The sequence below is a fragment of the Lutra lutra genome, chromosome 6 (genome assembly GCF_902655055.1).
Source record: "Lutra lutra chromosome 6, mLutLut1.2, whole genome shotgun sequence".
Classification (NCBI taxonomy): domain Eukaryota; kingdom Metazoa; phylum Chordata; class Mammalia; order Carnivora; family Mustelidae; genus Lutra; species Lutra lutra.
The window spans coordinates 123,121,495-123,135,372 of NC_062283.1; the positions used below are offsets into that span (position 1 = coordinate 123,121,495).

General features: G+C 33.3%; 1 protein-coding gene across 4 annotated transcripts in view; it reads right to left on the reverse strand.

Moving 5' to 3' along the window:
* The window catches only part of ASCC3 (activating signal cointegrator 1 complex subunit 3), a 338,650-nt gene that overhangs the window by 190,763 nt on the left and 134,009 nt on the right, over nucleotides 1-13,878 (reverse strand). For all 4 annotated transcript variants that reach the window (XM_047732576.1, XM_047732575.1, XM_047732577.1 and 1 more), the window contains exons 12-13: nucleotides 11,833-12,009; nucleotides 8,977-9,048 (exon numbers count right to left, since the gene is read on the reverse strand). In XM_047732576.1, the coding sequence (XP_047588532.1) occupies nucleotides 8,977-9,048; nucleotides 11,833-12,009 (249 nt within the window). The remainder of the gene's footprint in view (nucleotides 1-8,976; nucleotides 9,049-11,832; nucleotides 12,010-13,878) is intronic.

Below are 13,878 nucleotides of genomic sequence, written 5' to 3' on the forward strand. Positions count from 1 at the left end.
AGTATGACCAGAGACTGTCAGCATGTCTTTTGAACATGAAATTTGCTTTATTCTAATTTAATCTAAATGGAGAGAAACAGAAGAAATTCATTTGTGTATTTAGAAGGAAAGTGTTAATTTTTATCATAAGAACTATTCACTTGCTTGAGAGCTATATTTTTCATTTTTTTGAAAGGACACTTATGTCAGTCTTATTAATTAATGGTCTGAAAAGTAGCTGCTCTGATTAAAGTATTTAGGGAAACCACAGTTAGGGAGAAAATCCAAAATACTAAACAACTTCAAGGCAAGATAACAAACAAAATCAAGGAATAGTCACTGGAAGGATTTTTTAACTAGTTGGCAGGGAAAAGGTGCATGAGGTAGTAGTGGGGAAAATTTAATTGATTTTCCTCGAGTAGAATACACTTACTTACAGTTTCTAACTGCTGTATATAAACTGCTAAGATATATTTAAAAGGCAACAAAATAAAGCTGAAGTTTGTTAGGTACACAGCCCCATAAGAAATAACTTATGTTCTCTTAATAACAAGGAAAAGCACATTTACTGAATATGTAGTTGGCTATTTAATAGCAAAGCAGTAACACAGTTATAACTATAACTGAATTCTGTAAGCAACGGTCTGTCTCTCTACACATATATACACACAAACACATATATAATTTGCCGTAAAACAAAACATTTAAAGAGTCTCCAGAATGAAGCATTTATTAGTTAGATCTTTCAGTCACCTGACCAGGCAGAATAGTATAAACGAAGAGTTAATTTGGGTGACAGTTTTTTAGATAATAAGGTGAAAAGACTGTTGAATTATATACTTTTCATTTTCTGACAGATGGATACAAATTCATTTGTTGACATTTATTACTTGGAACCTTATGTGAAGACAGACAGTAACTGAGTTAACATTATAGTCAACTTCAATTATAAGGGGGAAAAAACACAACTCAGAAACTTTAATCTATTGGGAAGTTCTTTGGTAAACTTCTAATAAAAGTAGAGGACCATACCTTAGTGAAGGTATGTCTCTAAGGAGAGAAAAAAGGGAAAAAATATTCCAGCAAGGCTGGGCGGGGGGTGGGAGGGGGTAGTCCTAAGCCCCTGAAAACAAACTTCCACATAAGCCTCAGTAATCAAGGAGAAATGTGAAGTAGGAATTTTTCTGTGATGGATTAATTCAAAGATTGTTAGCCTTGTTGAAATAGGTATCTACCTCAGCTTACAAAATCAAAATGTATAATAGCCTTCCTTTCTAAGTATCTTCCTTGCAAATTCAGTCTGGACATACTACAAAGACCACAGTAGAAGCTGCCACACATTAAGTTAAATGAATTTATAGGCCAAATCATACTTGGCAGAACAACTTGCAACTAGAAGACTTAGAATGATCCCTTTGAAAAGACTGAAACAAGAAAAGATTTTAGTTTTGGGCGACTTTCCCAAAATTACACACATAATATAGGTAATAAAGAAATTAAAAGATGGAGCTCTGCTTTCAAATTATGTTGCGAAAGAGCTCTTGAGATGATTATATTATATAAGACTGCCTTGACAACTCAGTACTTATAATCTGAAGGTGCTGGCCTAGGCATTTGTTAATACTAGAGAAATAAGAAGGAAATATCAACCAGTAAGTCATAGTCTTGATGCATTTCATATTTTCCATCATCCTTATCTCACTAAAGATGCTAAATCTTTGAAGATGAGGCCATTTGTCACAATCAAATTGTAGTTACCACAGAGACCCCATACATAAGATACACTACACTAGGAACTTAATGAACAATATTTTCTTGTAACCCGATCTTATTTTGTAGGGCCTGTCCTACTGGCGCACAAAACCTAAAAGGACAATATTACATAGAACACACTGGTTGAATTTTTAAATAGGACATCTTTGATATAAGTGTTTATTTATACTTTAATGTTATTATTTCTATTTAAGGTTCTGTCATATTTTTGGATAGACAAAATACAATAGAGAAACGAAAGAAGTTAACTGAGAAAAAAAGGAAGTTAAAGGAATAAAATGCATTAAAAAAAAAAAAGAACATGAAAGGACACACACCAGCAAGAACTCTGGATGGGAGAATTAGTAGTGATTTATCCCCCTAATTTTTGCTCTTTGGTATGTCCACAAGTTAAATTTATTTTTATTTTTTTTTTATTTATTTTCAGCGTAATAGTATTCATTGTTTTTGCACCACACCCAGTGCTCCATGCAATCCGTGCCCACTCCAATACCCACCACCTGGTTCCCCCAACCTCCCACCCCCCCGCCCCTTCAAACCCCTCAGATTGTTTTTCAGAGTCCATAGTCTCTAATGGTTCACCTCCCCTTCCAATTTGTTCAAATTCTTTTCTTCCCCTCAATCTCTTTTATATTAATTATATATATATTTTAGAGATTTTACTTATTTGAGAGAGAGAAAGTGAGACAGAGAGAGAGAACATAAGAGAGGAGAAGGTCAGAGGGAGAAGCAGACTCCCCATGGAGCTGGGAGCCAGATGAGGGACTTGATCCGGACTCTGGGATCATGACCTGAGCCGAAGGCAGTCACTTAACCAACAAAGCCATGCAGGCACCTTAATTATACTTAAGCTACATTTTAAAAATGCAAATAGGGGTGTCTGGGTGGCTCAGTCAGTTAAGCACCCAACTCTTGATTTCAGTTCAGGTCAAGATCTCAGGGTTGTGAGATCGAGCCCCAAACTGGGCTCTGGAATGGGCATGGAGTCTGCCTATGATTCTCTTTCTCCCTCTCCCTCTACCCTCTCTTTCATTTCTATCTCTCCCTCTCTTAAAAAAAAAAAAAAATACAATTATGGAGGTCAAAGACCACATGGTCACAGTCATGAAGCAAAATCACAGGAAAGAATACATTTTTCTAATCGAAAGTGGGTGTACACCCGATGGAAAGCATGAACAATATGGTATACAAAATTGTTTTTGTAATCATGATTTAAAAGTAATAGCTGCTAATAAAGAAAAAAGTTCACTGGAATGATACCATTTTCTTATATGCTTTAAAATTATGAAACAAATTTAAAATAGCAAACACATTATATTATAATCTTACATTACACTGATAAACTTTTCAGAAAAACATGGCATTAAGTTTCTAAAATCCTACATAGGTTTGCTATGACCACAAAATGATATAATCCATTCAGAATGTATCATAGGATCATGCGGCAAGCCCACAAAATGTGGCCATTTGTGCCATAATTCCATTTCAGGAAATTTATCCCGAGTAAATGTTTCAACAGAAAAAATAACAGGCAGAAAGATGGTCACTACAGTAGCACTATTTTTAATAACAGAAAATTGCAAACACTGAAAACCCTAGCTAATGTAGGAATAACCAGTAAGAGAGGAACAGGTAATGTCAGCTTAACAGCAAAGGATCAGCGTAAAGTTCTGAAGATGCCGTGGGCTTTATCAACACAGAAACTTGTGTTTCAGTCCTGGCGCAAACCTTTACTAGCTGTATGTACTAGCTCGGGAAGTGGCTTAATATGTTGTAGTTTCACTTTCTCTTTAACAAAAGGAGACCATAATGCTTACATCAGAATGTTTGGGAAGATTAAAAGTCCAAAGAGACTCACATAGTATCTGAAACTTACAAACTGAATCAAAACTCCCTCTTTTTCCAGACATTAAAGCTGTTAGAACCATGCAGAAACAATGAAAACTGTTCAGTATTCATTAAAGAAAACAGTGATTGTAAAACTGTATATACAGTATAATCTAGTAATGGATTACAACTAATAATAAAGTTTCAGTGAACAAAATTAAAAGCTACATGTGCAATTCGATAAAAAGTGAGTAGTGGGATGTATATAAAAATTACAATACTAATGTTAAAACGATAAAATAACAGTGGAACTATAAAAATTTTCCTTAGTGTTGTTATTTTATTTTTATAATTAAAAAAGGTAAAAGAAATGCATGGGTATTTCTACAGAACCTAAGGAAGTTCTACAATTATGTCTCTTATAGAATATAAACATCATCACTAATCAAAAATAGAAATTATGAGACCTGCAGCCCAAGTTTGGCGTCATAAGGAGCCTGACCAGCCCGAGAAGGGCCATAATTGTCCTGCTCTAATTCTTGTTTGGAAAAAGTCACAGATCTGGACACAAATCCTGATGCCTAAGTGTTTCCATGGGCTCTCAAATTGTAATCATACTCTACACAATCACCCCTAGTGCATTTTAGCCAGACAGGGGAAGAGAGGTTGGAGGCCATGTCTGTCAAAGGCTGGCAATTGTGGATGCCATGACATGCACACAAACGTTAGGGAGGTCATGCTTGTAACCAACTTCTGCCTCAGCTTTGCTCACTCTCTATTCCAAGGTTCCTCATCCTGTGGAGCAGCACGAAACCTTCTCTGGGGTATCCCATCCAAGTCTGTCCCTTCTAAACAGAAATCAGTGTTGTGAACCCAGCCCTCCATCCCAACTTGTCCTTTTAGAATTTATAGCTGCAAGTGCCTGCCCTCTGGCAGTTTTCTTTCTGAAAAGTAATGTACTAAACAACTTCACACTAAGAATGAAAGGAATGGCGGTAAGATCTCGTCTGTACTGACCAAACCACCCCCAGCCAGCACTTTATGAATCACGATTCCTACAGGGACATGTTAGTCTCTGTAACAGTGAAAGAACTATGCTAGAAGAGGAAAAGGAAATAATCTTCCTAGGATCCTTTAAGTTACAACATTTCGTTGGATTTTTACTTACTTACAATGGAAAATACAACTATTATTCTCTCCAACATTTAGGAATAGGGTGCATTTAGGAATAGGGTGCATTTTATTTTTTAAAGAAATATTACATATTATAATGTAAGGTTTTGTAATGTAATGGAAAAAAATGGTGGGAGCAATATAACAAATATACTTAAAGAACAATTATAAACAGCATGATAAAGGCAAATACTGTTACAAAGATGAGGGACCTGTAGTTCCTAAGGCTCCAAAATAGTTACAGTCCTGGCAATAATGACATTATTAAGCTATTTACTTTTATTAGTATTTATAAATATGTACATTTATATGTATGTTTATACATGGATATATGTATTTATCAGTCTCACCCAGAAAAAATTCATAAAAACACCTTTTTTAATCCTAAAAAAGGTGATTTATTTCTATTAGAAGCAATCTTGTATTCCAAAGTAATGAAACAAATATCTACTTTTCTGGTTATTAAGTGCTAACTACAACTGGAAGAAAAATGACTGTCTTAATTTTTTTTTTAATTCTAGAAGCAACACTAACATTCCCACCACTGGTGTTTTAAATATTTTTATAACATTTTCAAGGTTATTCAATTACAAAAGGAGTAGTAAGTGTTTTCCTGACTAGAGTCAAATATAACTTATCTATATGTTCCATACATAGCAAAGTACTTACAATTTAATTTCCATTATCTTAAAAGAGATAAAAAATTTTTAAAGGTTAGCATTTATAATGAAATTTATCATAAATTAGAAAATAATTCCCCAGTGACAGAAGAAATCCCATCACAATTTAAAATTATGGAAAAAAAGAACATTTGCTCACAGTTCATACTTAAATAGAGACCCAGAATAGCCAACACAATGTTGAAGAACAAAGTTGGAGGGACAGTACTACCTGACTTCACTATATAGATACAGTAATCAAAACACTCTAGTATAGGCTAAAGAATAGCTAAACAAATGGAAAAGAGTAAGGAACCCTGAAATAAGCCATAAATACAACCAGATAATCTTTGAAAAATGAGCAAAGGTGATAAAATGAAGCAAAGATAGTTTTCTCAACAAATGGTGCTGGAACAACTGGACATCCACATGCAGAAATAAATAAATCTAGACGTGGACATTATACTCTTCCCAGAATTTAACTCAAAACCAATCATAGGTCTAAATATAAATATGAAACTATAAAACTCCTAGAAGATAACTTAGGTGAAAATCTGGGTGACTTTAGGTATGGTGATGACTTTTTTTGATATACCACCAAAGGCATGATCCATGAGATAAGTGATGAGCTAGATTCCACTAAACTTAAAAACCGCTCTGTAAAAGACACTGATGAAAAAATGAGAAGCCAAGTCACAGAATGGGAGAAAATAATTACAAAAGACACATCTGATAAAAGACTTTTATCCAACGTATACAAAGAACTCTGAAAACTAACAATAAGAAAATGAACAACCTGATTTTAAAATGGCCAAAGACCTAAGCAGACACTTCAGCAAAGATTATAGACAGATGGAAAATAAACATATGAAAATGTTCAACGTTACTTGTCATTAGGGAAATGCAAATTACAAGAACGAGATACTAATACACACCTCTCAGATGGCCAAAAATACTGACATCACCAAATGTTAGTGAGGCTATGGAGCAACAGGAATTCTTATTCATTGATGGTGGGGATGCCAAATGCTATACAAGTTTGGAAGATAGTATGGCGGTTTCTTATAAAACTCAACATACTCTCACCATATGATCCATCAACCACACTCCTTGTTATTTATCCAAAGAAGCCATAAACCTAAGTTCACACAAAACCTGTACATAGACATTTACAGCAGCTTTATTCATAAGTGCCAAAACTTGGCAGCAATCAAGGTATCATTCAGTATGTAAATAAATAATAGTATATCCAGACAGTGGAGTATTATTCAGTACTAAAAAGAGTAAGTTATGAAGTCATGAAAAGACATGGAAAAACCTCAAGTAGGTATTGTGAAAAAAGTCTATCTAAAAAGGCTACAAACTGTATGACATTCTAGAAAAGGCAAAACTACAGAAAGATTAAAAAGACTTAAAAGGTCAATGGTTTCCAGCGGTAAATGGGAAGGAATGATGAATAGGCTGAACACAGAGGGTTTTTAGGACAATGAAATTATTCTGTACAACACTATAATGGTGGAAGCATATCATTATACATTTGTCCAAACCTACAGAATGAACATCAAGAGTGAATCCTAAGGTAAACTATGGACACCATAGGTGATACCGACATGTCAATATAGGTTCCCTGATTGAAATAAATGTACCACTCTTGTGCAGAATGTTGACCGTTGGGGGAAGCTGTGCATATGTGGGGGCAGCCATTGTATGAGAACGTGCTCTACTTTCCATTCAATTTTGCTGTGAACCCAAAACTGCTCTAAAAAAGAGTAACTATTTTTTTTAATTTAATGGAGAAAACATTTAAATATTTATTTAATATTTTTAATACAGTATATACAAACAGATGTTATGGATTCCACAGCTACATTCCTTAGCTAATAATACAGCTTAAATTTTCTGTAGTACAAATTTGTCCTGTTCTTTTATAAAGAAGGCATAAATACTGGTGGCTATACAGGATATTTCTTTCTTTTAGGATTTTCATTGAAATGCTGTCAAAAGTTTCCCTAGATAACATTTTAGGATCATCAGACATTCACTACAAATAAATTTTGTGAGGAAATCTAGAACAAAGGTTGGAAAAAAAGCCACATGCAGTTGCTGCTTATTTTTGTAAATAAAGTTTTATTGAAACACTTCTGTGCCCAATTGTTCATATACTCTCCCTAGCTGCTTTCATGCTACAATAGCACAACTGAGTAGCTACAACAAAAAACATCAAGCCCACAAAGCCCAAATTATTTACTTTGTGGCCCATTACAAGAAGTATCCTGGCTCCTGACTAAGAATAAGTAGTTGGAGTTTGGAAATATTTTTGATTAAAGAGAGAATATTGGCCTTTACCATTTCATTATTTGTACATAATAAATAATCCAATTCATAAAGCAGTTTCCTAATGAGAATCAAAAAAATACACTGATATAAAATAAAGGCACAGAAAGTGATAATGACACAATGGTTAGTGGAGACTCCATACTCACATGGACTAAATTTACAACTGGACTAGTAAAATGATAGAAACATGTTACTTTATTTTGTACAACTCCTCATTTTCTTCATCTGTCAGATGATGACAACAGTACCTGCCTCATTGGCTGGTACAGAATTCAGTGAAAATAAATATAACTCTAGCAGTTTCAGACATTTACTAATCATTAGGAAAGGTAAGTCACTAATATTGTATAATTTAATTATGATGTCTTTTCCCTAAAAGTTATTCTTAAACCTAAGGACATTTTCTTGAGATAGTTAGAAACCTGACTTTAAAACTATTTCTTAAAGGGGCACAATGCATCAAAGATTCTCAGTGGGCAGTGTTCCATGCCTTCAAGTTTAATTCATCTTTGATTTGTTTATATACTGGGGCTTGAAACAAGATTTAGTCTGGAAAAAAAGGATTTCACTGCTCTTTAAACAAATTTAAAAACCAAAGGACCAGAAAGCATTTAATTTTATGTGCCATAAAAGGTTAGTAACAAAAAAAAATTCTATAATAAAATAAAATGATCCAAAGACCCATATACAATTGGGCAATGACTAAATTTTATGTAAGCAATTATTATCATTCCACTTTTTCTCTAACAATCTTAATTCGAGCATTTTGAACAATGGAGTTTAAAAGTAAACGTGCTTAGCTTCCAAGCACAATAAGACAATATAAAAACATTCTATATATTTCAGTTGATACTACTTCATGAAAACAGTAAGAATAATACATTTCAAATTTTTACATTGCATAAAAATATAAATTAAACTTTTGAGACATGAAAGAAGATTGGTGCTTTTTAAAAAGATTTAAAAAAAAAGAAGTGTAAAGGATGAAATTCTTTTCTGTCTTATCTACTGAATAAATTGGCAAACAAGATAGCATGACCTATCAATATTGGGATGATATCTATTAATATTCTATGACTTACATGGCTAACCACTGAACCAAAAAATTATTAAGAACTAAAAACTCAGTCATTATCTCAGAATTCAAGAAAAATTTTAAGAGCATAAAAATTAATAATGTTAAGCACTTAGTATTCTCTAAAAACAGGATAAAAGAAAGTAACCGTACCTGGTGCCCAGCCTTTACTTGCTTCAAAACACTTTCATAGCATACTTCGTCCATATTATTCAATTGCTGTACCTTAAGTTTTTTTAAAACACAAATAATATAAAATGAAGCAGTTATAAACTTTCTAACTACCAAAAAAACTACAGATTTTAAGGCATTTTTTCCCTTTCAGATTAACTAGAATGCAGAAGCAACAAATGCAATATAAACATGTAGCATGTAACAACCTAATAAGAAATAAACACAATATAGTTTAAAAGTACAAATAAAATACCTCATATAATACTTGCAGAGTACTGACTTTCTAAGTATGCCAAGTTTTTAAAAGACAATTTTAAGGATAATATACTAGTTGTAGGTATTTTAGAATAATTTTAAAGTTCTTTTCTCTGCTTTCCCCAGGAAAGCCCACTCTTCAGGCTGTTTTTCTTCTATTTCATTCTGTAAACTATAGAGCTTTCCTCTGGAATTCTCAAAATTGTCAGAACATTACTAGTAGAATGCCATGGTATATAAAGCTGAAATCGAAGGAAACATACTGTTTCTGTAATATATATGGAAAGGGGTAGATATTTTTCTACAGAAACATTTCTCAGATTAAATGAAAATTTAATATCAATTTATGAGTTAAGAAAGGGTCTCATTTTCCCTAATGATGAGGAAAACTTCCAACCAAAAAGGTAAGATAGTTAATCCAAAGGAGCAGGCATGTAATCCAGCCTATATCTCCCTATTTAACATTTGTTAAGAGTGTAGAGGGGATGAAAATGTCATACACATCTGAAATGACTATGATTTAGATTATTTGCTTTAATAAAGCAAACGTTTTATCATTCTGTTCCTCTTATGATTTGTGGTGACTAAGTAAAATGAGAGAATCAGAAGATAATTTACTCCCCATTAATGATTCAAAACCAACTTCTGTTCACAATCATTTTTTCAGTGCAGTCTGAGTGCCAGCCAAAGCCATTATTTCAGATTAGAGGTGTCAGGCACACAATCTTCCTATGTTCTTCCATGATAACTGAATCATATCATGTGTTTCTGAATGAAACTCTCAGAAACCTACCAGGATTTCCTTTTATACAAGATGACAAATTAATATCTGGTTAGTAAATATATTAAACAACACCATGGGGAAATGCTTAATGGTTACCAATTGTATATTTCACTGAGTGTAAAAATAATACCTTTTAGTACGACAAAAAGATCTGTATCTATAATTAGTACATATAATTAATTTACTATTTACAGTATGTAAGATATGTAAAAGTGTCTTTCTAATATGGTCAAACTTCTAAACTTTCAAAATAATTATGATGGTTTGGGGCGCCTGGGTGGCTCAGTGGGTTAAAGCCTCTGCCTTTGGCTCAGGTCATGATCTCAGGGTCCTGGATCGAGCCCCACATCGGGCTCTCTGCTCAGGAGGGAGCCTGCTTCCCTTCCTCTCTCTGCCTGCCTCTCTGCCTGCCTGTGATCTCTGTCTGTCAAATAAATAAATAAAATCTTTAAAAAAAAATAATTATGATGGTTTAATCACCAGATGCCATTCTTTTTATGATTACAATTTTGACATATTATGGTGCAAATACTTTGAATTTCATTAGCTTTAAGTAATTTACCACTTTGTAGGATAGAATTAAAAAAATGTTTAAAATGGTTGAAAAGCATCTGAAAAATTTTTCTTCTCTGTATAGTATCTTTCTGTGATAAGCACCTGCTATCACTTAAATTATAAAGCTGAAAGAACAATCTAAAGCTATAAAAAATCAGCTCTACACCTGACCTAATGGTACATTAAAATGTACTAAATAATCAAATATATATTAAGAAAAAAAAGCGATACTGAAAAGCACTTGGAACAATTAATGATAAAATATGTACAGGAGAACTATTATCATATCATGAACTATCCTTTTGTCCATAGGTCTGAAACGGCTCTCTACAGCTATATAGATAACCTTACTTTGATGCAATGTAGATGGAGCATAGACACTGTTGTAGTGACACAGTCACTTCTGGTATTTCCTAGCTGAGTATTTTATTTGTAATAGTGTACGGTAAAATGACGGTACTTTACAATAAAATTCTCTTTAGACAAGTAATGCAAACATTAAAGACCAAGGCTGACATAATAACACATGATTCCATCTTATTTTCTTTTATGAAGAGGTCATAAGGCGTATGAATCTTCTCTTAAACCTATTTCTTCTACAGAAAAAAAAAAGTGTCATTAAACAGAATATTAAATGCATAAATTTTGAGCTAGGTAAAATATTCTTTCACAATATTATAAAAGTCTAAAATAAGCACCCTAATAGTGTAAATGGTACACAGTAATACTATCAAACTTTTAAAAGCACTATAAAGAATTTAACATATGCTACATATATATAGTTAATATGGTAATTCAAAATACTTGCAAGTGAAATAGAACACCTCCATTAATAGTTGCTACTAGGAATTATTTTTCAATTGCATAAAACGTACTATTTATTTTAGATGGATATCATATCAAAATGTATATTATTGGTTTAATGAGAGTCTTTTATTATTTTATACCAGCCTTTAATCATATCAAAATAACTTTTTGAAACATATAACTTTATATATAACTTGTATTCTCAGCTAAGAATACAAAATCTACATTGATGATAGCAATGCAAACTACAAGCAACTTTTGGAAGGAATTTTTCTACTACATCTAGTTAAGGAAGTGTGCTTAACTTTGTCTAAAACATTCAATTTGTAATCCTACAGATTAGGTCTTTTGGAGAAATCCCAAATACATTAAATATTAAACAATACATCAACAAAAACAGTTTTAGAAAAGTAAATTATCAAAAAAATATTTACCTTATTTGCACTTTTAACTCCCAGAAATGTCTGTCCAAGAGGAACTGGTCGAAAACGGCCATCAAAGTAGAAAAGTCCAATACAGGGATTAACGTGTAAAAATGTAGCAACATCCAAGTAGTTGGGTAAGGTCGCAGAGAGCCCAAGAATCCTTATCATACTCTGTGTGGATTCCACCTACATGGGTTATATTATTTAATATCTGATGTAAATTCAAACCATTTGGATTTTTACAGAGTTTGAAATAAAGTTTTAATAAATATAGAGTATGAAACATTTACAACAAAACAGGACTCCCCCCACCCCCAACAACACATAGTCTAAACATAGTTTAAACACAACACATAGTCTAAAAGGAAGATAAAATGAAAGAAAACTTGCCTAAATCTGGCATCAGGAATAATCTAATTAAAAATGTGATTTTAAAATGTAGATTTTCTCAACTGGAAAATCCTATTAGTTAAATGGCTTTTTTTTTTCTAAAAATATAACAAGGTAAGTGACATACAAGGCTTAGATTTTAGTCTAAATTTTACCAATTTATAACTTCAGGTGCTAAAAACTAAACACATAAAAGTCCAAAATAAGTAAGTAAAATATTTCTAGTGTTTTACAAATTTAAATTTAAAATGCATGACAACTGCATGACAGAAACATTGGAAACTATGTGTTACAATACATTCAATGAAAAATTATTTCTGGGGCGCCTTGGTGGCTCAGTCGTTAAGTGTCTACCTTCGGCTCAGGTCATGATCCCAGGGTCCTGGAATTGAGCCCCACATCAGGCTCTCTGCTCGGTGGGAATCCTGCTTCTCCCTTTCCCACTCCCCTGCTTGTGTTCCCTCTTTTGCTGTATCTCTGTCAGATGAATAAATAAAATCTTCAAAAAAATATTTCCAAGAACAATTAAAAAATTTATTTTTTAATTAATTAATTATTTATTTACTTTAGAGGTGGGGAGGGGCAGAGGCAAAGGGAGAGAGAGAATCTTAAGCAGGCTCCATGCCTACCATGGAGCACGATGCAAGGCTCCATCTCACAACCTGGAGACCATGACCTGAGTAGAAATCAAAAGTCAGATGCCTAATTGACTCAGGCACTCACGTATTTCTCCATAGTCCTTTTAAAAAAATTCTTGAAGACTCATTTATAAAATCAGCATTTTCCTTCCCTAATTATAAATTGCTTACTTAGACCATAATTCTTCATCTTTTATATAGTATTCCTTTTGCTATATCATAGCAACATATAGTTGAGCATATCAGTAAAACAGATGAATTTCTGAGAAACAAATACAACTAATTATTCTATCATCACACAGGAAACGTTTTCAAATTGGCTTAACAAATTATCATTAAGCACCTTATATTAAAATAATTTTATATTCATAACAGAAAGTTTGATTGCAGGGAATAACAGCCAAAACTTTGGAAAAAATTACAAACTACTCAAAAAATGTATTGAGCCACATTTTGTGTTCATTGGTGTAGTGTAATACTCTCATTTTGTTTCTGAGCACTGCTGATAACACTGATTTAATTTGTTTACCAACTATCTGCTAAGCTCTTAATGGCAGGCACGGTGCCAACAGAGCAGGAGCTTAGAGTCTATGCGTAATAATGACAACAAACATTTTGATGTGTCCTATTAATAGCAGCACTTTCTAAAAACTGTGAGAATAATAGAGAGAGATCACTGATTAAACCCAGGTAAGTCAGGGAAGGCATGCTGAGTGCAGGTAATGGTTCTAATGCCAGAGAACAGACAGGGAGGGAGGCCAGAAAGGATGGTGAGTTTAAGGTGCCGCACTTACAAAGAACTGGTGGTATGAACTGGAGGAGGGAGGTGACAGAACATCTGGTTAGAAATGGGGGGAGGGGGAACAGGGTGATGGGTACTGAGGAGAGCACGTGCTGTGATGAGCACTGGGTGTTATACTTAACTACTGAATCACTGAACATTGCATCAGGACTAATTATGTACTATACAGTGGTTAACTGAACATAAAAAAAAAAAAGAAATGCAGAAATGACCGTGAAAGAGAAG